Raw genomic sequence first — 24,334 nt, 5'->3', positions numbered from 1 at the left:
ATTGGCTGTGCAGGAAATATAAGCGGCTTGAATATCTGGAAGTCCGTCTATCTTCAGCGGCGCGACTCGACCAGCCGGCAACAGAGTGAAAAACACCCAAATATCAGAAATGGAAGAAGTGCAAGCACAAAGACTGGGTGGACATCCTCTCATCAATCTCATTGATCTTTGCTTGCTATTCCGTGGCAACAATTGTATACCATTGTAATGACCCAAGGGGATAGGCGGAAATTGTTTTCGGAATTTAGAGATGTCAGGGACACTCTAGCCCTTGGTCATACAAGGCTCGATGGAAACAGTCAACCACAAGGAGAGGGGCGCGCTATTAAGTCGCTCCTGTGAATCCTTGAGAATTGCTCAACCTGATTGGTAGCACTAGTACTGAGGCAACGGGGAAAGGGGATGGGATGGGATGGGGTTATGGCCATTGGAGTTATTTGAGAAGATATCATTTCTTCTTGACTAAAGGAGAATCAAAGATTGGGTTGACACGGGTTTTTGAGGACCTCCTTCATGAAACTTGGGCATCTCTCGGTTTATCAGATGCATACTTGCTTTATGACGATAGGGACGGGGATCGTAGAGTACGTGCGAAAAACCTGTAAGGGGCCTCCCCTTTTTTCTCCCCGTACTTGCAGCCAAACAAACCGTAGTTTTTTTCTGGGAAATGACATTCAAAAGGGAACCATCGTACGCCTCAAATCCTACAGGCTACTAGGTAACAGTAATCTCAGTCCGACCATATTATATGCAGCACACTCAACATCCGTTGCAAAATCCTGCTTCGAACCGGCTAATATTGGTATCCGGAGGTATGTCGATGGCGCTGTAGGAGCTGACCACCTAGTGGATGAGGCGTGGAACGATACTCTAAAATATTTAATGCACGGACGGTGCACTTGAGGATCTAGTGAATTGCTCTATCTCTAAAGAACCTAAGAGCATTAAAGAGGAAATATCTCCGATGGGCAAATAAACCTCGATAACTCGCTTGGAACGCTTCTGCCCTTCGCTCTGTTTGGAGTTGGCAATTTCTTGATATCTTTCACCAGAATCTTCAAGGCATCCTCGTTCTTACGCGAAACACCCGTGTTTCCTGTGCAAATCGACTGTTGGGTTAGAGGAGTATAGGAAGAAGTGCTTCCTCGAGGCAGCCACAGATGACTATTGGACCTCGAAGGAACAGAGTATCCGGGTAATGGATTGCGTACATAGCCTCAAAGAAAATAAAAGCAAGGGCAAGAGGAAATTGGAACCAACGAATGCCAGCTCCCCTCTTTCCTCCATCGCCCTCACTCATGCACAGACGACCAGTTTCTCTCCCACCATTGTTTATGAAGGGTGAACTCGTAGAAGGGTATCGGGGCATTGGCGAATGGTGATAGAATTTGACGGATATCACCTCAAACTCAATAATGGTCGACGTCCAAGGACTTCAGCTCTAAAATCCTCCCAGTAGGAGGAGGTGTTTAAGTAACTTGATTGCTGATGGTCGTTTGTTAGGATATATCTGTAGTATCAACGAAAGAAATGACACCAGGTATGATATGTTCTCTGCACCGAAGTCAGACGGTAATCTATCCTTCAGGGATTCAGTGAGTGCTCATAGATCTGGCCATTGTTATCAATGAGATGATTGTGTTCTTTGCCGATTTGCTCTGCTGCGAGGCAAAAAGTTCCTACAACAAAGAGGGACTCATTCGTTGCTCAATCAAAGATCTATTCAAGAAAAAAAAAAAATAATAATAATAATAATTAGATGATAGGGTCAGGTTGGTATACCAGACAACCCAAAGTCCAGATATCAATACTAAGCATCCCCGCGTCTCGGTCTATGAGTTCAGGAGCCCGCAATGCTCTCGGTGCTACTGGCAGCTTATCAAATTGCTGATTCCACATAGCCGTAAGGATATGTTAGTTTCACACTAGGTATGTTAATCTGGCACGATAATGAATTCCTCTTACCTCCGCCCAAATCATCAGTTCTAACCAGAGTGTGCAGAAGTCTACCTCATCCAGGAAACCCCGAAATCTCTGCAAACGCATCAAATATTCCGGGGTGCTACATATTATCTCGGCTCATTCCTTCCAGATATCTGACCGGACTAAACACTGGAGGCGGCAAACGAAGCTCATTTTGCAAAACTCCAGCAGCTGAAAACTAAATATTATCTGGCTGAAGGTCTGCATCAAGTCTAAGTCAGCAAAATGTCGCCACAAGGCTATGAAGTGGGAACCTACCCCAATGAACAACACTTACAGGAAGTCAAGCCCAAGCAAATGTTTTTTTTTTTTTTTTTTTTTTTTTTTTTTTTTTTTTTTTCGGGAAATAGCTTGTACAGATCTGTACATAGCCTGGTTTTCCACGGGACAGTCATCCCTTCACCATCGGATACCATTGAAGGCTTGAGGCTGCCGAGATAGCTAAATTATAATAAAATTAACACCCCCGAAAGTAAAAGAAAATCTGCATTGAAGGCTGGCTCTAGGAATTATATATAGAGGGAACAGGGATAAGCTAAACATGGACGTGCAAGGAAAGAGTCAAGGGTTTCAAAATACGCAAAAAAATAACACATGTGAAATATCAGCATTATTGCTAGTTTGCACAGAAAGAATAATAATAACAGCAGGGGCGAATTTAAGAAGCCATGTTTCACAACTCATCCTTGACATGTAGACTCCGCTCGACAGCATCCGGAGGAACATATAAAATAAAACGTGGGTCCAGGGAAGACAATGATTAATGGCAGTGATGTTGCTACAGCCATTTCTTTCCTGCTAAAACTTAAAGAGGAACCTCATCCAGCTCACCTTCCCCCCCAGCTCCGTTCGTCTTTTTGTCATTAGGAGCCGGATTTCGTTGCGATTGAGGATATGTCTTATCTGCCAAGTCACCATTTGAGGATCCTGCTGTGTCACTCTCATAGTCCGCCTCTGTATCGCCATATGCAGGAGGCGCTTCCCTTTCATTGACAGGCGATCCCGCATCTTTTTGTCTTGGTTTAATGTTCTCTTTTTCGTCTTTAGCCAGCGGCTGTGGCGCAGACTGAATTGCGTTATTATTTCCATCTTCAGTATCTGATTCTTGTCCATGCGATGGTCCGTTTGCCTCACTACCAGGCAACGGCGGGCTGGGGAGTTCCTTCTCGGTTGGCTGTTGTTGCGATCGGGAAGCTGAATTTACGCGGTCTATTCGCCCTGGTGAAACAGAACCGGAGGAGTTGTTATGGTTTGACATGGTTCGCTGGCGATGTAGTTGCGCACCGACGCTCGGCCCTATTTGCCTCAATTTTGGATCCGCGTTCAAGTAGTACCCGCGTACGCTAACAATGGTACCTTCTCGCTCGCATCCGTCTACCCACTCTGGTCGGACAACTGGAATATTCATTTCAACAGCCTTTTCCCAGGCTGCACCTCTGCCTTCCGTACAGACGAAGTGGGTGGTGTCTATGCGCACTGTGTCGATGAGTTTGGCGCCAATCCGATCAACAGCTTCTTCGAGCGATGTCCTTAAACTCTGGGGTAGAACGCCGGGAGTAATAGTGATTCCTGATAAATCGGTCATCTTGTGCGTACGGCAAACCAGTTTCTCTGAACTAAAAGTGCCCGCAGAAGTGCGGAGAACGAGGTGGAAAGTGTACTCTGTGTCAATTGCAAGGCCGCTGATTTTGGTGCTAAGCATCTCCTTTGGTCTTGGAATCGAACCAGCCTTGGAGTCATTGCGGTATAAGGACAGCGACTTGAGGGACGCGGTGGCTAAGTTGATTGGGTCCCATTCAAGAACAAGGGATGTTTGAGTCGCATTTCTGAGGCGGAGGACAGGTGCAGACGGTGTATGGATGCCATAGGTTTGCAGGATACGCTTTTGCAGGGATTGGAAAGTGGAAACACTTGCAGCTTCCGCGGCCAGGTTGCGCGACACTGTTATATCAACGATGCTGCCTGATGCTATATTTTTTGGCAGGAGAACAGACGGAAATTCGATCTACAGTGAACAATGTAAGCAGAGCGTTCATGGAGCAATGCGAAGCAGATACAAAACGGGGCCATATGACAGTGATACTTCAAAGGTCATCTACCGCTGTCATAGATGAATGTGACATAAACACTGAAATGATAGGAACTGTGTAGGCAAGGAAATGGTGGGGATAGATAGAGCTTACAAGTCGATTGTCTTCAGTCAGGAGGACAGCGACGCCAGCATCGACCTTCCCAACAGTCAGAGAAATCAGCATGGCGAGCGAATAAAGGCAGCGGGAGGAAGGGCGACAGTGTTATATTGGGAACAGCATTGACATGTCTGATTTATCACAAGATAAGCTGAGGATCTCGACACAACCGTGAAGACGAAGCTGTCAAGATGAGATGATTACGTCAGAATATCTATTTTCCCTGAACGGAAGTTTGTCGCTGCTTTTAAGAGTCAGACCCGCTGGCTTATAGCAGCAGGAGTGCTGTCTGCTTCTGGAAGGTATCCTGCTTTCGTCCTCGAAGCCCTGTAGGCGCAACAATACAAGCACGGGGGTTCGAAGTCAAGATATTCGCTCGGCGGTTGCTTCGCTCGCATGCCTCATTATAATGAGCAATCGCTCTACAGAAATCATCACGTATTCTATCAATCACGTGGCCATGTGCCTGTGTATCGAATAGGGTCCAAGGAATCCTGATGTCTGGCGAACAAGCGAACCCAGTCGTGAAGCTATCACTGCCACTTGTAAGCATTGCATGTCTGTGGGTCATAGATCAATAAGATCTAACAAACTTGTCTAGCAATATCAGCAAGATTTGTTCTCAGAACTCAGAGCCGAGGATGAACTAGTAATTCTTGCAAGGGGCCTTGGCCTGCTGCGTATCGTGACGAATCTATTACATTCATATGATGCAGCCGGCAATAACCTTATCATAGTGGTGGGTGCTGGTAGTCGAGAAAATGAATGGATTGGGGAAGGTGCGTATCCTCACGGTGTTTGACGCAGTGAATGATGCTGATGCTTGACACAGCTCTCGCCGAACAATATGCGGTCAGCAGAACTCCCCTGGCCAGAGGCCTTAAAGTGATCAATACCGATAGAGCTACTGTTCCTCTGAGGTATGTTTTGTGACACCGAGAGCTATTGTTTATTTATCTCTGACATGATGTAATGCAAGGCAAAAAATGTACGCCCAAGGCGGTATCCTGAGTGTCACATCGCGGATATTGGTTGTCGATTTGTTATCCAGTTGAGTTGCCCTTCTGCACCTAGTTAAGCAGTTTGCTAATAGAACCAATAGAGTTACTTGATCCCGAAACCATTACTGGCTTAATTGTTCTCCATGCTGAAAAGTAAGAGTTATTTAGCCCTGCTAAAGTTGCGGTGGTATATTAAACTTGTTCTAGAATCGTTGCCACCTCGTTGGAAGCATTTATTATCCGTCTATATCGGCAATTCAACAAAGTGGGCTTTTTAAAAGCTTTCTCTGATTCTCCGGAACCTTTCACAATCGGCTTCAGCCCTCTAGCAAACATAATGCGGAATCTATTTCTTCGGAAGCCGTCCCTCTGGCCAAGATTCCAGGTTACAGTAGCAGAGTCCTTGGAAGGCCGGAAGAAAGCTGAAGTCATCGAGCTAGAAATACCGATGACAGACAAAATGCGAGATATCCAAAACGCGGTCCTAGAATGTGTCGAAGCGAACATTCGAGAGCTCAAAAAGGCAAATTCCGGCCTCGACATTGAGGACTGGACAGTGGATAGTGCCTTACATCAAGATTTTGATGTGGCTATCCGGCGGCAGTTGGAACATATGTGGCATCGTGTAACCTCTAGAACAAAACAAATAGTTAGTGATTTAGCTGTCCTGAGGTCGATACTCCAGTAAGTCTAGGCAACCAGCATTTCATGTAGAAATATGGGAGTAGTGCTAATATATCTGCCACAGCTCATTACTGACGTACGATTCAGTCTCTTTTATCAAATACCTTGACACGATCATTGCTATGCACTCGCCACCGCCGGGATCAACAAGGCAGAACTACTCCCCTTGGCTGTTTCTTGATGCAGCTCATGTTCTATTTCAAACTGCAAAGTCTAGAGTTTATCGCGGCAAAATTAGCAATCAGGAGTTTATATCTGACACTGCTTCTTTACCAACAGCCTTGGAGCCAGTACTTGAAGAACAGCCAAAATGGTCAGTTCTTGCGGATGTTCTAGACGAAATTGAGAGGAGTACATATCCCAACCCTGTTGCCCCGGGTGGCTCCAATGGAACTATATTGATCATGTGTAGCGACGGGAAAACCTGCTACCAAATCAGAGAATATTTAGAAACAATGCGCATCAAAGTTGAAACGCCCAATGACGAGACGAATGATGAGGTAGAAGTAGATGACAATAAGCCTTCAGGGGAGTTTATGCTTCGGAGAAAACTTCGGAACTATCTAAATTGGAAACGTATTTCGTCAAAAATTAACAGCAATATGTATGATACTAAATCAAAACAGGAGCCAGGCACGGCACCAGGGTATAATTCCGTGGGTTCAGCCACCCGCTATCAAGGAAGAGCGCCACCGAACAAGAGACGACGTGTTCGCGGAGGCGGGGGCTCAGGTCTGGCACCAGTCAGAGGTGCAAGCAACAGTGTCCAGCCCGATACGATGGCGTCAGCACAGGTATCAACGCTTCTGGAGGAAATCAAACTTGCTGAGCCGCAAGATGAAGCTATCGGGGTTGAGATCGTGGATGACGACCTGAAAGATGTGGAAGATTTCTATCAACTCTATGATATGAACGATCTCCTAATGGTATACTCTTACCAGGGAGACGTGGACGACCATGTCCTTGAAGAAGTCAAGCCACGATATATAATCATGTACGAACCGGACGCAGCTTTCATTCGCAGGGTAGAGGTCTACCGAAGTTCTCACACAGACCGGGAAGTCAGGGTTTACTTTTTATATTATGGAGGTTCGGTTGAAGAGCAGCGATATTTAAGTGCGGTCCGGAGGGAAAAAGACGCATTCACAAAACTAATCAAAGAAAAAGGGGTATGTGTCATGCATTTCCACCTGCCAGTATTACATACGTATTTAAAAACTGACTATTTAAAACCTTACAGTCCATGGGCCCTGACAATAACCCATGACAGAAGTGCAGAAGATCCTCAGGAGCAATTTCTCCGAACAGTAAATACCCTCATAGCAGGTGGTGGCCGACTCGCGGCAACGGCAGCCCCACCTACCGTGGTTGTGGATGTGCGCGAATTTCGCAGCGCTCTCCCTTGCTTTCTCCATGGGCGAAGCATGATTGTAGTTCCCTGTCAATTGACAGTTGGAGACTACATCTTAACCCCTGACATCTGTGTCGAGCGCAAATCGATCCGCGACCTGTTCAGCTCGCTGAGAAACGGCCGGTTGTATAATCAGGCTGAGACCATGCTGCAACATTACAAAACCCCAGTCCTACTAATTGAATTTGACCAGAACAAATCCTTTACCTTCGACGCATTCACCTCTGCGACAAACACGCATGGCTCAGAAAGCCTATCCAGTAACTTGATAAACCCCACAAATCCGAAATCTGTCCAGCACCTCCTCACACTGCTCACACTCGCCTTCCCGCGGTTAAAAATCATCTGGTCCTCCGCCCCTTATCAAACGGCAGAAATATTCGAAGAGTTGAAAAAGAACAACCCTGAACCAGATCCCATCCGTGCCGTCCAAATCGGGCTAGATTTTGATATCACATCCCCTGCTATGGCCGCTGCAGCAACGGGTGCTAGCAACAGTATCATGACAGCGGCGGGCATCGAGCATCGAACCTTCAACCAGCTGCCGCAGGATATGTTACGAGCTGTTCCCGGCGTGACGCCCAAGATAGCGGAGCGGCTGATTTTGGAGACGGAGAATTTGCAGCAGATCACGAATATGGAGATGGAGGAGCTGGAGCCGTTGGTTGGGAAAGAGGTTGGGAGGCAGATATTGCGGTTCTTTCGGAGGAATCTTTTCGATGAAGAGATCGTCGATTGAATAAATGGGCGAGGATTCTATGGTTCGACTATGATGCGATTGACGTATCGATCGTGAGAAGGCCGAATGTAGTCTACTTTTGGTGGGAGTAGGAAGGATCTGTGTGTTGGTGCTTGGTTACTTTGTATCCGTCGAAGTGTATTGTACTGATACCCTTATTGGAAATTTGACGAACCTGGCCATGAATAGCTTTTAAGTGTAATCCCCCCCCCCCAGTTATGATACCTTGGTTCTACGAACATACGAGTGAAATATCAATTACATAGAGCTTCATTTTTAGTTTTCAGTTCATCTATGTGCCACGCTTTCAAACTGCCAAATTTGAATCGTCGTAAAAGCCACTACAAGGGGGAGAAAAAACAAAAGTAGGGCAAGAAATGCAAGCCAATAGAAGGATAGGAAAACAAAAAAAGAGGCAGGAACAAAAAAAATGTCAATAAAGAGGCACTCTAAAAAGTAAAGCCAGAGTTTTTAGTAATCGTCAGGTTGGAAATGGATGTAAAAATAAAGCCCGTCTAATCGTAAACTGCGTTCAAGATGGAGAGCAAGATTGGGAAAGAAGGGAAAACTATCGGATCGATCCATGGTTGATAATACCCAAACTCTCGCGACTGACGGCCCATCCGACGACCGGCTAAAACCCTGCTTTATAGGCATATGGATCCTAAGATAGTCGATAGCAATATATGACCGGGAATTTCTTCAGTTGAGGATGTCTTGTTTCTATCCCCGTGAGAAAAGAAGCAGCTGAGTGTCGATTCTTGCCCGCAAGTTAACGGTGGTGGTGAAGTTACTTGAACATAGCGGCGTTTGGAACAAAAGTCCTCTACAACGCAACACCAAAGGACAGAGAGAATCACCGGCCTTGCGACTGCTGAAGCCAAATACGTGCATATAGAGGGGCTTTCGACATCGTCGGATCGGCGTAAATTTTTGGGGAGATATCAGATCTCATCAACGTCGATGTCCTTGTCGTCCTCGCTGCCATCACGGTCTTCGTCGAACTCGACGTTGTCATCAATGTCCTCGTGGCCATAGCTGTAGTGATAAAGTTAGCGATATATATATATATATATGATACCGATATGTTTAAATGATGTAAAGGCGAGGCTAAACTTACGTATCAGTCTCGTTAATCTTCGCACTCTCAGGCAACTCGCCATAGGCTTTCAGACTTCGAGCCTCATCGGCATTATACTTGAGGATAACATCGCCTTTCTCGTCTTGATAGTCTCGAAGAGATAGCAGGATGATGTCTCCCTGATTGATCCAGACCTTCTTACGGAGTTTGCCACGGATATGTGCAAGTCTTTTCTCGCCGTCGAAACAGAGGGCCTCCAATCGTCCGTTGCCCAACATCTTGACAACCTGGGCATATTCTTGGCCTTCCTCCTTGAAGGTCAGTTCTCGCTTCTCGTTGTCATTCTCGTTCTTTCCACGACGTCGATTTTTACCACCCTATTTTCCACAGGCCTGAATGTCAGTGAGGTGGGTTCACAAAACTGGCATGGAGGGGTATAAAACATACTTTTCCCTTATTCTTCGGCATGCTGGCTGGTTGCTAAATTGTCCCAGGATTTTAAAAGGCAAGGGCTTCTCAAATCCGTTCGTAGCAAGATATTTTCGTGCTGCTGGTGGGATAACCTTGGTGGATGTGGTGGTGGTGGTTATGGTGGGGATCCTCTTTCTGCTGGCCGAATCCGCCACACAAGCTCTGCCGCTATGCCTGATTTGGCAATGCTCAACTCCACCATAAAAACTTTTCTTGGGGGTATCTAGAAATAGGACTTTTAAAAGTTGGAATTTGTACGGGAAGTTTGGTGTCTCGCTCGGTGTGGTGTCCCGCTCGGTGAGGAAATACGTTAGTTAACTAGTAGTTAGTTACGGCGGACTATATAACAGCCATCGGGCCAAAACGATTTTTTACATGTAATGTGATCAGAGGGCAGACAGCCTGTCCCGATAGGTCCAGCGATCCATAAATTGGCTAATCCCTAATCCCTAAGCCGATGCCATAGGGCTATTCCGGAGCGTCACAGTACTATCTACTTTCTCTTCTTAACATTGCACTCAACCATAGCCATCAAAGATAAGTAGCCTCTCTCATCAAGCCCTTCACGCAGAGACTCTTGAATTGCTTCAGGGTAAGGATATGTGAGGCCATCACCGGGAAAAGCCACCCCATACAGAAATATCTTCCCCGGCTGCACCTCTGACTTCTTCAGTTGGCTGTACCACTCGTTCTCGTACGGCGGCGGCTTTTTACCCCATTGAATCAGCCCCTTCTCATTCCTCGTAAAATTTAGTTCAAACGCAACCAGCCGAGTCGGCGACTCCGTCTTCAGCGCATCAAATAATTGCCACCAGTGGTAGCTAAATGGATACCGGACATGCTGAGGCTTTAGAGAATGGTTGCCATAGCAGTTTTCTAGCGTGATCGACTCCAGGGTTCCGAGATGCTTGGTCAAAAATGCAACTACCTCCTTACAGAGGAATAGATTTTGAAATTTGACATTACGGAGTTTTGGCATTCTAGCCTCACGTAGGCCCGTGTTGTTAAAGCCATAGCTGACTTGCTCGCTCAGCAGATGCCTCCTTCCGGCGTCGACGCTCAGATTCTCCACCAAGCGAAGATTGTTGAAGAACCACGGGCCCAATTGTTCAAAAAACTGGAAATTGGGATCGAGGCTGCCTGTTTGACCCAATTCTGAAAACGACAGTCGGAATGTCTTCAATTTGGAGAAAAGTTTGCGGAATTTTTGCAAGCCGTACGCAGATGCGGGAAACACGCCTAGATTTTGGATTTCGAATGTTTCGAGGCGTCCATAGGAGGGATTTTGGATGATTGAATTGACGCCGGCTGACAGCAATGCGCGCCATGGGTGTCGCTTTTCTTCGACTGTGGTGAACGCAGGATTAACATTGATGAAATTGGTAGTTTGTTCCCTTCGAAGAGCAGACCAAATTTCCTGGTAATGAATAAGAAAGCTCACGGTGAGCTGCTCTAGGTTGGGAAATTGAGAAATCCGGTTTAGAATGGCTTCGACCTCAGGCGGGTGCAATTCTGCAATAGAAAGGCATTCTTGACCTGGACGCAAGTCAGATTAGTGAACTTGTGAGCTCTGGGAGGAAGATGGTTTGATCACGGGTATTATTATCATGATTATTTTCTCCTCGTACCTTCTTTGAGTTGGGCGACATAACGCAGCGTTTTCACAGAGCCAGCCCATTCACCCTGGGCAATTGCATGGACAGATAAAGCACTCTGGGCGCTATTCCATAGCGATATAGTCTCAAAACACCTTGGCGCAAGTAACGTCCGAAACCACTTGCAAGTACTACTCCAGTTCAGTAAACTTGCCACGTCTCTATCATCACGAACGCGGTAAATATCCAGGCTGACCGGCGGATCCTGGTAGTCCTTGCGATTGGGTACAAGAGCGTGGGATATTATTTCTCTTTGTAGTTCGAGTGGTAAGGTCAACAGCGTGCGCGATGAACGACTAGTCTGCATAGTTGGAGGGAATGCAGTTTGCTTGAATCCTTAAGTAGGTAAAGAACCTGGTGATATAAACCTAGCAATCGTGCGGAGAGAATGTGCAAGCCTGGACAACCGAAACAGAAGACCGGTCTTAACCGTCTTATTGACTGAGAATTGCATGTTGGCTGCTTCCACTCTCCCTTGCACGAGTTAGGCTCCTTTAAATAACCAAGTAACCAGAGCATGACCCTGAGGCCCATAAATGTCTAGTCTGTGCCAGGGTCGGCGGATTTCCCTCTTGTAAGTAGTTACAGTGTGGCAGCGCAAACCAACTAAGGGCCTGTTCGGTGACCCCGTCCAGGGCCGTATAAGTCCGTACAGTGCCAGCTATACGGACTTATACAGCTCTGTACGCGCTAATCTGGCCGAAAAAGGCCTGCTGTTCGGTAGATTTTGCGTATAACCCTGTATCCCCTTGTGGGTAGGTTTTTGCAAAATTAGCGTGGTTTCAATTAGTGTATGGAATTCTGCACCGGCGCCCTGGGCATAACCAATAGAATCCCATATAATTTTATATGAATGATAATTGGTCATTCAGATCTACTGATGAACAATCCCATGTAGATCTCAACAACGCGTTGAGAATCCAACGCGTTTGAACCCCCTATCCGCGAATATAAAGAACCCCTACTCAGGAATATATGGAACACCCCCCCACCCCCCCCTCGCGAATATGGAACCCCCTCAACCTGCGAACGTGGAATCCACTGAGAAACCTACTAAATCCAATGGTAATTTTGTTATATTAATCAATTCAAATGACCTAGCTAACTAATTTATTCTCTAGTTCATACAAAAATGTCAAGAAAACGAAAACGGCCTATTGAAGAGGTTATTGCAGAACTTCCACCTCTAGAATCAGTGAAATTCCATCCAATACTGCCTGCCTCACGAGATCCAATTCTTAATATTCCAGCGAATATCAATATTAGCAGTCCTTATGCCTTATTTACTCTATTCTTCTCTGAGGAAAGCCTTCAAAATATCAGTGATTCTACTAATCTCTATGCAAAACTAAAGAAAAATGCTAGAGATACTGATGATGAAGCTCCAGAGCTTTCAGAAATAGAGGAGAATGAGGAAGCTCAAGATATAGAGATTTCTGAAATTTCTATATTCTCAAAGCCTTCTATCCAACAATATTCATGGAAAAATACCAATCCAGTGGAGATAAAGGTCTTTATAGGCATTCTTCTCTATATGGAGGTTCATAAATCCCATTGAACTGATCTATACTGGCGGAATGATCTGAAACAGGGCTCTATTCATTCTGTTCAATCCTATATGACCCATACGCGTTTTAAACAACTTAAACGATATATCCATATATCTAACTCCCGTGAAGTCCGCCGCCCGGGGGCCAAAAATAAGGTTGATTGGTGGTATAAGGTAGAGCCGTTGGCTACTGAGTTCCATATGGCATGCCGAAAATACTACACCCCTGGCTCCAAGATTTCTATTGATGAGATCATGGTTAAATGCTTTGGACGGAGTCAACATACATACAAGATGCCTAATAAACCAATTCCTCGGGGATATAAGATATTTGGCCTAGCAGAACATGGCTATTTATGGACTTTTTTCTGGTCTAGCCGCCGGCAGGGTATAATGCCTATGTTTCAATTCCCTACATTAACAAAAACCGGATCTATGGTGGTGAATCTGGTGAACCGGCTTCCTACGGTATCCACGCTGAATACGCCGAATGCCACGCCGAATGCCACCCCTAATACCGACCCTAATATCACCCCTAATATCACCCCTAATATCAACCCGAATACCACGCCGAATATCAACCCCCCGAATGCCACGCCGAATGCCACCCCTAATCAAATCTCTATCGCACAGCCGGTCACATCCTATTCAATTTATATGGATAACTACTTTACATCAGTTCCTCTATTCAAAGAACTATGTCAACAGGGGTATGGAGCATGTGGAACCACTCGTCCAAACCAGGTTCCAGCAGTACTAGGCGAGCTTTGAGAGCATTCAAATTCCATACCCTGGAATACCCTGCATGCCATTGAAAAAGAGAATGTTCTCTGTCTTGCCTGGCAAGATAATAATATGGTATTGGCACTAACTACGATTCATTCATTGGACGCAGTTATTGAACGTACTCGTAAATGCCCAGGGAAACTCTCAACCAATGCCAATATTGTTAAGAAAGTCTTTGAAGGTCAACCACAAAAGAAGCTGAAAATCCCATTGATTATAGATGATTATAATCATAATATGAATGGGGTAGACCTAGCAAATCAATACTGGGCAGCATATACTAGCCATAGAGTCACCTATCGAACCTGGCTTCCTATTCTCTACTGGCTTATCGATTCCGCGGCTGTCAATGCATACCGGCTTCAATATATATATATGAAGCAGCAAGGGATTCCGGCAAAGGATCTTCCTTCTCATATAAGCTTTCATGAGAAGCTTTATCAACAGCTCTTTGAATTTGCACCTAAGATTCATGATAATCTTCCTATCGAACGATCAAATCCTGGTCTAAATCATCAACGAATTCCTCTTTCAAAACAGCGTGTTTGTGCCTGGTGTCAGTATAAACGAAAGATTGGCCAGCAGGAAGGTAAACAGGCAGGGAGATCAAATTCTGGTTGTTCAGGATGTCAAAATACCCCCTTATGTTTGAAAACTCGATGTTGGGCGGAATTTCATAATATATCCTAATATAGATATATTGGCGCGGATCCTTAATTAGGGTTTATATATTACACTAATACCAACAAATACTCAAAAATACACTGATTATTCAATGGGATCTCGTATAATATACACTAATGAAACCACGCTAATTTTGCAAAAACCTACCCACGAGGGGATAACTCACCAAGAGTGCCAAGCTGGCTTCAAAATCCACTTTATAGAGTTCAACGGTGTAATTAGTTGAAAAAGTGGCGAATTTAAACCTAATCAAGTTAAATCTGTACTGTATACGCTGGAGGCCGGCTTGGAACCTGCAAATATCATCAAAAATCAAGGATCATGGCGAGCAACAGTGACAATGCAACTCAGGAGGCAATACGACAGTATCTATGTTGTAGACAACAATTAATCAGGCTTGCTGCTGCAGAAGTGATTCATCAGAGCATCTCAACTGTCTCACCTGGCATACAATCCATGTATTCTGATCCATTTCGTGGATTTCAATTTACCACTCAGTTGTTGGATCCTACCTCCCACCCACTGCGTATTAAGAATATGACACGGATGAGTGCCAGTACGTTCATTGCACTGGTTGATCGGCTGAGAAGTAATACCGATATTCGCGAATCCGAAGCAATACATGCCATAAAGATTGAGCAGAAGGTTCTCATATTCTTGTATATTACGACACAGGGGGTGAGCTATCGGAACACTGCAGAGATATTTCATCATTCATTAGACACAATATCCAAGTAAGTACAAATGATAGAATACTCACCAAATTGATGTTATACTAATAACTTGTATAGAGTCTTTCATGAGGTTTTGGAATCGCTCTGCGTACTCTATGAGCATTATGTCAAGATGCCCGAATCCCCAATGGAATATAGCAAGAAAGCTCTTGGTTCAAATCCACGATATTGGCCTTTCTTCAAAGGATGTATTGGAGCTCTAGATAGGACTCATTTACCTATTTTTATCCTTGATCAAGCAATCTGTAGGCGAAATCGAAAGGGATGGATATCTCAAAATGTCCTCGCTGCCTGCGATCACGATATGAACTTCGTATATATCTACCCTGGAATGGAAGGATCTTCTCATGATAGTAGAGTTCTTTCACAGGCGCAGGAAAGGGATCAATTTGGAACCACATTATCTGACTTCTACTTTTTAGCAGATGCTGGCTATTCGCAGAAATCCAGCTTGATGTTGGTTCCATATTCAGGAGTTCGATATCATCTAAAGGAATGGGAAAAAGCGAATTCTCAACCTGTCAATGCTTCAGAGCTATATAATCTTCGCCATGCGAGCTTGCGAGGTGTAATTGAGTGTGTGTTTGGGGTGTTTAAACGGCGATTTCAAATCTATGATCGATGTCGAGATGGATTCTCTATAACAACTCAAATTGACCTGGTTTTTGCGTTAGCAGCGGTTCATAACTTCATGAATCACTATAAGGAAATGGATGAGCTTACTCAATATGATGAGAATTCTGATATTGAGGAGGAAAGAAGAGAAACGGTTCCTGCAGATGTTCAAGAGAATGGTGATGAAATAATGAAAAAACGGGATGATATTGCTAAGCAGATGTGGAAGCAGTATAAGGAATATCTGAGTGGGAATCATAATAACAATTAAGCGAGCTAGCTAGTCTCAATAAAGCAATCAAGTAGATTGAGTACTTTCCACAGCAATATTGATATTTCAAACATCTTCTCACTTTCATTGCAGTAATATATGTATTTTATCAGTGTATTTGATGGTATATAATACATGCTGTAATTTATCAACCAATAGAACTAACATATTTACCTAACCTTCTCATACAAAAAGTGGTGATGTTTTATAACCATGTTATTCAATGTAAATACTGTTATTTTGGTAATTTATCAAAGAAACCTCTCCATTCATTCTTTATTTCATTGATATTGTAGATACAAAGAAGCCTTCATTATTATTTTTTGCCACTAATCCCACAACTACTTCTGCCACTACTTCTGCCATCATTTCTTCTTCATCTTACTACTTCTATTACTGCTCTTCTGAATCAAATAGAGTCAGTATAAAGCTTCGCCGATCCTCTATTGACCCTGCACTATAACCAAGATAGAGACCTGATATATTTGGATCTCGAAAAAGCAATGGTATCTTGCTATATCGTGAATAAGGAATTCGACCATCAACCTTCCAATCCTCTGGAAGCAAATCCTGAACCTCACTTAAAAATAGCCTGGTTGCTCGCTCGATATCACCTGGCTGCTCAACTCTTAATTTGGCTGTTGCAGATTCTCTTATAACTTCTCTCAGAGCATCAATACAGTCCTCAAATTTTCTTTTGAGTGGTCGATTTCGAGTGCTTGTTTCAGTTGACATTCTCGCAGGTGATTGAGATGAGCTAGCAGAGTTTTGATAAGCTGCTCCAAGAGATTCTACAACAGGTGTGGGTGTCAAGAAAGATGTGGATGTGAATGTCAATTCCTCCTCTATTCCAACATCACTAGTATTTTCACTCATCATCTCTTCTCTTCTTCTTTGCTGACGAGCGTGATATCCTATAGCATAATCACCTGTTGCCAATCGACCATCAAGCAGTTCCCCGGTGAGTTCTGGATACACAGGTCCTCGATGTTGAAATTGTCGCATTTCCGGATGTTGATTGAAATACACGCTGGTAACCTCAATATCATTGACAAATGTCATTTTTTCTTGACAGAATGACCACCCAGATATCTGCTGTTGATGCTTATGCCACAACTTCCAAATCGTTTTAATCTTCCGCCATCGATTCTCACATATATCTTTGGTAATAGATTGATGTGTATGCTGACTGACAGCATCAACAATTGAAGGCCAAACAACACTTTTGTAATTGCCGTTGTCTGTCTCCAAACCTCGTTTTTTGGCATCAATGAAGGTATTGAGCATGGCCAGCTCCATGTCAGGGGTCCAATCAGTTCGAACTCGAGGGCCTCGCCGGGCTCGCTGGGTATAGGGTGGGGAGGCTCGCTGCGTGGCTCGGGTGGCTAGCGTTGGGGATTCAGGCCGCTGGCTCTCGCTTATCAAGGGTTCATCAAGGTATTGTGATGTCGGATCAATCTGAGACTCGTCAAGATCCATTTTTCACTGATATTTGGTGTGAGAAAGTAGTAATATAACGGGATTTTCAACTGCAACGCGTCCGCTGGAATCGCACGATAATCATCATGAATAAAAACCGCTCGTAAGTAATAAAAGTAATGCCAGAACGCCAAGCAGATTAATATTCATATAGGGAAAGGCGGCAATAATGAAGGTTTACGCCGTCAAAAGGCAAATATCCACTTTCTGTACGGCCCTGGCACTGTACGGACCAAATCACCGAACAGGCCCTAATTTTGGATTGGTTAATTTCCACACGTGATTAGTTAACTAAGAAACAGAACGAGCCTCACGGCTCTGTAAGGGATCTTTACGTAAGCCCTCCAGGCTTCGCAAATCTTAAGGATTAGCTTAGGATGGAATAGTTAAGGATTAAGGGCAAAATTGAACAATCTTATGGCTAGCTTTTTGATACTAGTTACCGCTATCTTCTTCCTCAAAACAAAAGAAAAAGAAAAATAAGGGAATCCTTCTTCTTAAAGAGACAGAAAAGGGAAAAAAAACAAACAAAACAATAAGCAAGACCTCAGAAGGAAGGAGAACAGGGCCTCATAAGGAAAGAGGTTGTAAGGATATACAGCTCGAAGGATTCGCCAAGAAGAAAGGACCCACTACACGGAAGGAAGGAACTGCTGTTCTCTAACTAGATAAAATTTTATGTTGAGCTTCAGGGAGATCAGACACTGACCTGAACTTCATAGTCGCTACCAGCAAGTGTGGAGGAACTAGAATATCACTTTCCAACCTCCCCAGCTGGTTTGCTTGCATCCCATCATCGTCCCTTCACGGCGGAGTGACCTCGAAATAGTTATAGCTACAGCGTTTCATTGGTGCCAGGCCCTACTTCAATCACTAATTGCCTCCTAGCGGTTGGACGGTGTGAGAGTACCTAGGTACTTTCGACAACTGCTAGATTTATTCGGTCACCAATGTACCACGACGTCCCTGAAAGCCTATCCCCGTCTCCAGTTCCGTATTTCAAGCAATCCTACGCGACAGCCCCACACAACGCAAGCCTTTTATAATACATACTAGTACATATACGAATTCATGTCAAACAAGATGAGTCGCGCGAAAACAACGGCGACCATCGGAATCATCTCCTCCAAATTCTCAAAACCGCCCAGGTTCGTCCCTCCCCGGCAGCGCTATTTCGCAGTCCATTACACACCTGAAATCACGCCCACACTGCGTGCAAAGAGATTTTCCAATGACAGCCACACCAATCTGTACGCCCTCCGACCCAAAATCGAATATATGTGGGCGACGCGAGAGAAGGGTTGTCTTTGGTGGTCTGCTTCAACCCACGGAGACATCACGTCAGAGAGGAGTGTTATACGGTCATGGTGCGCGAGACGGGTGAGGACCGCATTTAGAAACGCATTGAAGGAGCGCGGGTACGACAAGACAGGGCGGAGGATACAGGCTATCAAACAACATGAGCAACAGATACAAGATGGGCAGCCGCTGTCGCAGTTGGAAGCCTTGAAAGGGACTTTGGAGATTAACTTCCGACTTGCTGTCAAAGCCGCAGAATATACGGATATCGTACGGGAAGCTGGGATCCTCATTGACGGGATTGAAGCCTACCTCCAGAAGACCGGTGAAAGCGAGGGAAATGCGAAGAATCCTGACGATGCTGTCGAGCGTAGCAAAGATGGCATGCCTCCATCGTAAGGTAAAGGGAAGCGGACTGGCTGCATTATGGCGCTGTTTCTTCCAACTTCTGACAGCTCTTTTGTCCAGCGCAATGGGGGATAGAAACGGCTGCCTACAGACACAATTTATTGGGGGCAGTTATTTTATCCTAATGGCAGAGGGCGGGCAAATGGTCCCCTTGCGGAATCTTATTCGAGCTATCCTATACGCCTAGTCCACTGCGTCCCAGGTGTTCCCGCCCAGCCAAGCCATTATAACTACTATTTAGTTATCCACGGCCAGCTCCTTGACCGCATCGCACCATATTTTCCTCTTTACAACAAATATTCCACAGGAATTACAACCGTGTCATCAGCGAACTCGTCCCATCCCCACATACCCAGCATCTATAGGGATTCAAAAGAGCCATTTCCTACACAGGATCCCACCTCACTTGTTAAGTTCCTTCATCCAAGCTTCTATTTCCTCCCTTGGGATGGTTGGCGGCATGCCTTCTAATAATACCTCAAAAAGTCAACATCAACAACCAAACACTGACTAAATATCTTGGATGAATTTATTTTCATACAACAACCTAGATTTAAGACGTAGACTAACCTTTTGGGATCTGCGGGCCCTTAGCTACGAAGTACCGTGCGTCAGGCTTCATGTTTTCACCAGCAGCTGTAGGCCCAGCGTTTTCCTGCGTCTGGCTTCGCGTTTGGTACGTGGTCTTGTGATCATTTCCTACTTGGGAGCCTTGGTTGGATTGGCTAGCCATATTTCTAGCTAGACAGGATGGATGGGATTGTGTAAGAGATGCTGAAAGTTGAGTTGGTTGCAGAATCGCTGGAGACGCCAATGACGGTCTTAGGAAAGCTGTTTCCAATTTAGTTGAGCCTGTTACAGGATAATCGACCAATTTGGGACGTTGGGAAGGAAAGGGATGGATGTGGTTGATGTCGAGAAGTCGAACAGTTTGGGATGTTGCGGGCAGGCAGCATGATTTATATGTATATACATGGCATGCCCCCTGGTTCCGATGACATCACCAAGCCGGGAAGAAGCATGGCAGCCCGCCGATGAGAATCGACCTGATAAACTTCATCTACCTAGCATGTAGGTAGCCTTAATTATCTTTGCTGCATATCATTATACCAGGCAATAAATAGCATTACGCATCGAATATCTGCCACCCATAGATCCAGAGCATAGTATGCAACTGCATTTGCTAACTTCGTTGTGTGCTGCACAGTAGCAATGCGCTGTATTAGACTTCCCTGATACAATGAGAAGCAAATGCACACTCCATCAATTTCAATAGGTATTTCTCAATTACGGACTAATTGATTCTCATAGATAGCTATTTTCCTCCATAACTCCCATTCAACGAACTTCTCCCGCAGCACTTCTTCCTCTTCTTCACGTAATCCACTGAGGCTGTCCTGGGCTTGGCAAGGCTTGGCACCCTCGCCTTCTTCTTTCCCCGATTCCACAACGCTGGACAAAGCCCAACTCCATTCATTCACCCATTCATCCATTCTCCCGCTCTCCTACATCTATCTATATAAACGACTCTTTGACAACAGTCTCCTTCTGCGGTACTCCTCTCTTCTGCCATATTGCAGGCGGTGTTTAGCGGACAGGGCTGTTCCCAGCTGCACAACGGCGGTTAGGCATTCTAACAGTTCCTTGGTCGACATTTTCAATACATTCCGCACGCCCCCATACAAGCACCCGGTTGCCTGCTCAAGGGATATATCAGATCAGCAATGAGCACCACGGCCATCGAATATAACTGATGAGACTACCGTTGCCATCTTTCTGTACGCGAATACTTCTATCCTTAGACCACCGATCATGCCATCCATTCTTACCGATGCGGATAAAGAGACTGTCCGGCGAACGGTTCCCAAACCCTCCAACAGAATACTGGCGGTTGCAGTTGCGCGATTATACGTAGCACATCCAAATCCTCAAAAATGGACCTACACTGGACTACAAGGAGCTGCGGTTCTTGCTAACGACTTGGTTGGGCATACATTTTGGATTAAGTTGGTTGATGTTTCGGTATGCAACACAATGCCTGCTTTGAGCCTATGCCTTCACACATTCGAATGGTTTACATGAATATAAACTAACGTGATATGCCTCCGAAATAAAGCCCGCTGGTAGAGGCGTTGTATGGGACCAGGAAATTTATGATGGCTTCTCCTATAACCAGGATAGGACCTTTTTCCACACGTTCGAGCTGGAGGAATGTCTTGCGGGATTATCGTTCGCAGATGAGAAGGAGGCAAAGACTTTCTTAAAAAAGGTTCAAGAGCGAGAGAAGAGTGCGAGTAAAGAAACAAAGACGACTCCATTTTCCTCGCTCCGGGGTCAAGGACCGCCTCCAACAACAGGCGGCAAAAGTCATAGTCGTTTTGGGCTCGGTAGCCTCCTTCATCATGGGCATCGATCCTCCTCCGCGCCTACCCATTCCGCCGCTCCTGCGGAATCTATTATACCCCCAAGACAGCCTACTCCACCTCCCGCCCCCGCCCCCCCTCCAACAGTAACAGAGCTTCCAACAAGCCCGCAACGGAAGCAGACGTCTGCCTTAGATACGATAGATCCGTCATGGAAGGGCTTGCTCGACGAGCTACTTGCCATGGGCATTACAGAGGACCAAATAGCGGAAAATTCGGACTTTATCAAAGCGTATATCGAGCAGAAGCAGGCCGATGAGCTGAACGGTATATCCAAGGAAGCCTCGCCGGATTCCCAAAGGAAAGCGAAAGCTCCACCTCCGCCTCCACCACCAAATGCCCCACCAGCGGCAGCCCTCAGCCCCCAGAATACAGGAAAGAGGGGTGCACCTCCTCCTCCGCCACCAGCACGACGTGGCCGCGCTCCCTCCCCACCACCTGCACGCGAGCCTTCTCCCCCATCCCCGCCTCGGGAACCTTCGCCAGTTCGACCACGCTTCAAGGCACCCCCTCCCATCGCGGATGCGGGCAAATTCGCCAATGCTCTCCCGCGCAGCCATAGGGCTTCATCAGGTTCAAATGCAGCCCGGCCGGGAGTACCAGCCCCGCCGCTGCCACCAAAAACTCCTTTGGAAGGAGAAAGAAAAGTGTCCGCCCCACAACTGCCCAGTCGAAACCCAGTCCTCCCGGCTCGGCGTGAAGTTAGTCCTGGATTACCTCCCGCTTTACCACCCAAGATTCCCCATGCTACTCCTCCGCCCCCGCCACCACGCCCTCAAGCTTCTCCAACTTCAACTCCCCAGTCACAACACCTGCTGCCGCCACAAACAGCCCCAGGACCACTCCCAGTGCGTCCTGCACCGCCGCCCACATCAGCTCCGGCACCGCCGCCTCCTCCGCCTCCGGCTCCTGCACCAGGACCAGTACCGTCATCGAGCCCCACGCCACCTCCACCTCCACCTCCGCCTCCAGCTCCAGCTCCCGCTAGCACTGGACCTGCCCCGCCCCCGCCCCCGCCCCCGCCTCCGACTGCTGGTCTTCCTCGCCCTCCTCCCCGTCCTGCACCTTCAAATAGTGTCCCTCCACCTCCTCCGCCCTCTGCAGGCGCCCCTCCACCCCCACCTCCTCCATCTGCTGGTGCGCCTCCTCCTCCTCCTCCGCCGCCGCCGCCAGGTTCCGCAGCTAACAGCGCTGGTCCTCCGCCGCCGCCGCCGCCAGCGTCATCAGCACGCCCGTCGTCCCTTCCCAAATCACCAGGGAACGCCGATCTTCTAGCTTCAATCCGTGCAGGAACAGGTCTTCGAAAAGTCAAAGACAGCGAGAAACGAGATCGAAGCGCTGCTGTGGTTCCAGGTGCAAGCAGCGAAACTCCTTCCTCACCAGCGTCAGGCGCGGGGAGCGCAGATCCAAATTCGATGCTGGGGTCTCTTCAAGCGGCATTGAATAAGCGGAAGCAGAAAGTTAGCGGTAGTGGTATGTCTTCTATCTCTTTGCCTTTGTCCTTCTTTATTTGACTCCCCAGTCTACCTCTAATCCCTTCGCCTGAAGGATCTAGAAAAATAAAATAAAATAAAATAAAAACTAACAAATTTGCAGATGATGAAAAGTCCGATAATGAGTGGTGAGCGTGGTTTTGATCTTTGTTTTGATCCTGGTATTAGTCCTCATGGTCATCCTTATGGATCCATTTGCTGCCAGCCTTCCTGTTTTGTTGATTCAGCGGTAGCAATGTCATACAATACTGTTAAGACCGTCTGCCTGGGACACAGGCATTTGGTAACCTTTTTGCGCGCCTTTTTTTCGCTGTCTTGCCTAGGGATAAAATAGCCTTCTTGATTAAGGGATGCCATTCTATATACTGGCGAGTTAAATTAAGTTTTATAATCAAGGTAAAATAACTAGAGATTTCGCGAAAATGCTTTCATTGCCACTTGTCCTGGATTAGCGATGGAGGCAGGCTGCTCTAATCACCTTTCCTGACTGAGGCTTGGGTGAGGAAGGGCAGCTTGACCTAGCTATGGAGCATGCTGCAACGGAGTTGAAGCAGTCAGCCGAAATGGTTGGTTGGTTATATAAACAATGCCACTTCATTTAAAAAAAAAAAAGAAAGAAAAAGAAAAAAGAAAAAAGAAAAAAGCAATAGATTCCAAAATTGTAAAATCAATAATAATAAATCCAATACTAGGCTCGCGTTGGGAGTGGAGAGTGCTAACTTTGGCTGGTTCCGACTGATAGAAGATATAAGTTTTTAAAGATCCAACTGCAAACGACAAACGAAGCCGAATACAGAGCAGTTACTCCATATATCAAGCACTGAGCGCAATCAGGATTGGAGTCGGTTTTTGTTTCTTTTTTTCCTTCTTTTTTTTTTTTTTTTTTCAACAACTCCCTGCTGGTGGTGGAGGGTTATGGCAGCAGAGATTAGAGGGGACAAACCAATCCAAACCCCGTAAGCGTCTTGCTGCGCCAATCAGAGCAGTTCATCTTGCAGGGCTCCCAAGCTTAAAAAAGGTACCGGATAACTCTATCCGAACCCGACTCGGATGTTTTATCCCCTTGATACTGGTACTGACTTCATTTCTCCCTCACCTTCCGCGGTGTGTAGAATTGGCAGAACGCCAGAATTCAAGGGACGACAACCTGCCAGATATAATCAACAACCTGGAATTTGAGGGTGAAAACTCAGCCAATTTCCGCAAAGTAGATGCTACATGGAGCGTTCCTCGGGAATTGAGTAACTCCGGAACTAAAACCAAGAGACCCTCTCGAACGCAACAGCTGTTGACAGACAAAGCATAATTGGGCCTTGATGAAGAGATTTCTCTTGTTGTTCGGACCGTTGCTAAGCCTTCTCAGGCTAAATGGTTTTTTC

The 24,334-nt window shown here is 45.9% G+C and overlaps 10 protein-coding genes across 10 annotated transcripts; 6 read left to right on the top strand and 4 right to left on the bottom strand.

Annotated features, from left to right (window-relative positions):
• Positions 1-2,788: 2,788 nt before the first annotated feature.
• HCAG_03231 (conserved hypothetical protein) lies at positions 2,789-4,238 on the bottom strand (the record flags this gene model as incomplete). The annotated part of the gene is made up of 2 exons (XM_001541084.1): positions 2,789-3,988; positions 4,167-4,238. 2 exons carry the CDS (start codon positions 4,236-4,238, stop codon positions 2,789-2,791), a joined length of 1,272 nt encoding a protein of 423 aa, XP_001541134.1.
• Positions 4,239-4,669: 431 nt separating this feature from the next.
• Positions 4,670-8,007, top strand: HCAG_03230 (conserved hypothetical protein; the record flags this gene model as incomplete). Its single annotated transcript, XM_001541083.1, has 6 exons — positions 4,670-4,717; positions 4,774-4,951; positions 5,005-5,092; positions 5,381-5,857; positions 5,922-6,851; positions 7,098-8,007. The coding sequence occupies 6 exons, from the start codon at positions 4,670-4,672 to the stop codon at positions 8,005-8,007; spliced, it is 2,631 nt and encodes an 876-aa protein (XP_001541133.1).
• Positions 8,008-8,951: 944 nt separating this feature from the next.
• HCAG_03229 (hypothetical protein) lies at positions 8,952-9,556 on the bottom strand (the record flags this gene model as incomplete). The annotated part of the gene is made up of 3 exons (XM_001541082.1): positions 8,952-9,045; positions 9,128-9,465; positions 9,536-9,556. The coding sequence occupies 3 exons, from the start codon at positions 9,554-9,556 to the stop codon at positions 8,952-8,954; spliced, it is 453 nt and encodes a 150-aa protein (XP_001541132.1).
• A 496-nt stretch (positions 9,557-10,052) lies between these two features.
• Positions 10,053-11,521, bottom strand: HCAG_03228 (predicted protein; the record flags this gene model as incomplete). Its single annotated transcript, XM_001541081.1, has 2 exons — positions 10,053-11,095; positions 11,188-11,521. 2 exons carry the CDS (start codon positions 11,519-11,521, stop codon positions 10,053-10,055), a joined length of 1,377 nt encoding a protein of 458 aa, XP_001541131.1.
• A 700-nt stretch (positions 11,522-12,221) lies between these two features.
• Positions 12,222-13,534, top strand: HCAG_03227 (predicted protein; the record flags this gene model as incomplete). Its single annotated transcript, XM_001541080.1, has 3 exons — positions 12,222-12,279; positions 12,336-12,754; positions 12,920-13,534. The coding sequence occupies 3 exons, from the start codon at positions 12,222-12,224 to the stop codon at positions 13,532-13,534; spliced, it is 1,092 nt and encodes a 363-aa protein (XP_001541130.1).
• Positions 13,535-14,554: 1,020 nt separating this feature from the next.
• On the top strand, positions 14,555-15,853 carry HCAG_03226 (predicted protein; the record flags this gene model as incomplete). The annotated part of the gene is made up of 3 exons (XM_001541079.1): positions 14,555-14,967; positions 15,025-15,212; positions 15,390-15,853. 3 exons carry the CDS (start codon positions 14,555-14,557, stop codon positions 15,851-15,853), a joined length of 1,065 nt encoding a protein of 354 aa, XP_001541129.1.
• Positions 15,854-17,501: 1,648 nt separating this feature from the next.
• On the top strand, positions 17,502-17,757 carry HCAG_03225 (predicted protein; the record flags this gene model as incomplete). Its single annotated transcript, XM_001541078.1, has 3 exons — positions 17,502-17,597; positions 17,635-17,667; positions 17,719-17,757. The coding sequence occupies 3 exons, from the start codon at positions 17,502-17,504 to the stop codon at positions 17,755-17,757; spliced, it is 168 nt and encodes a 55-aa protein (XP_001541128.1).
• A 646-nt stretch (positions 17,758-18,403) lies between these two features.
• HCAG_03224 (predicted protein) lies at positions 18,404-19,030 on the top strand (the record flags this gene model as incomplete). Its single annotated transcript, XM_001541077.1, has 1 exon — positions 18,404-19,030. The coding sequence occupies one exon, from the start codon at positions 18,404-18,406 to the stop codon at positions 19,028-19,030; it is 627 nt and encodes a 208-aa protein (XP_001541127.1).
• A 411-nt stretch (positions 19,031-19,441) lies between these two features.
• On the bottom strand, positions 19,442-19,772 carry HCAG_03223 (predicted protein; the record flags this gene model as incomplete). Its single annotated transcript, XM_001541076.1, has 2 exons — positions 19,442-19,506; positions 19,610-19,772. The coding sequence occupies 2 exons, from the start codon at positions 19,770-19,772 to the stop codon at positions 19,442-19,444; spliced, it is 228 nt and encodes a 75-aa protein (XP_001541126.1).
• A 1,079-nt stretch (positions 19,773-20,851) lies between these two features.
• On the top strand, positions 20,852-24,261 carry HCAG_03222 (predicted protein; the record flags this gene model as incomplete). Its single annotated transcript, XM_001541075.1, has 6 exons — positions 20,852-21,061; positions 21,156-22,935; positions 23,059-23,083; positions 23,478-23,521; positions 23,752-23,796; positions 24,068-24,261. The coding sequence occupies 6 exons, from the start codon at positions 20,852-20,854 to the stop codon at positions 24,259-24,261; spliced, it is 2,298 nt and encodes a 765-aa protein (XP_001541125.1).
• Between the last annotated feature and the right edge of the window lie 73 nt (positions 24,262-24,334).

The sequence above is a fragment of the Histoplasma capsulatum genome, genomic scaffold, assembly GCF_000149585.1.
Source record: "Histoplasma capsulatum NAm1 scaffold_3 genomic scaffold, whole genome shotgun sequence".
NCBI lineage: Eukaryota > Fungi > Ascomycota > Eurotiomycetes > Onygenales > Ajellomycetaceae > Histoplasma > Histoplasma mississippiense.
The sequence above is the reverse complement of the archived record's forward strand: the minus strand, read 5'-3'. Positions and strand labels throughout refer to the sequence as shown.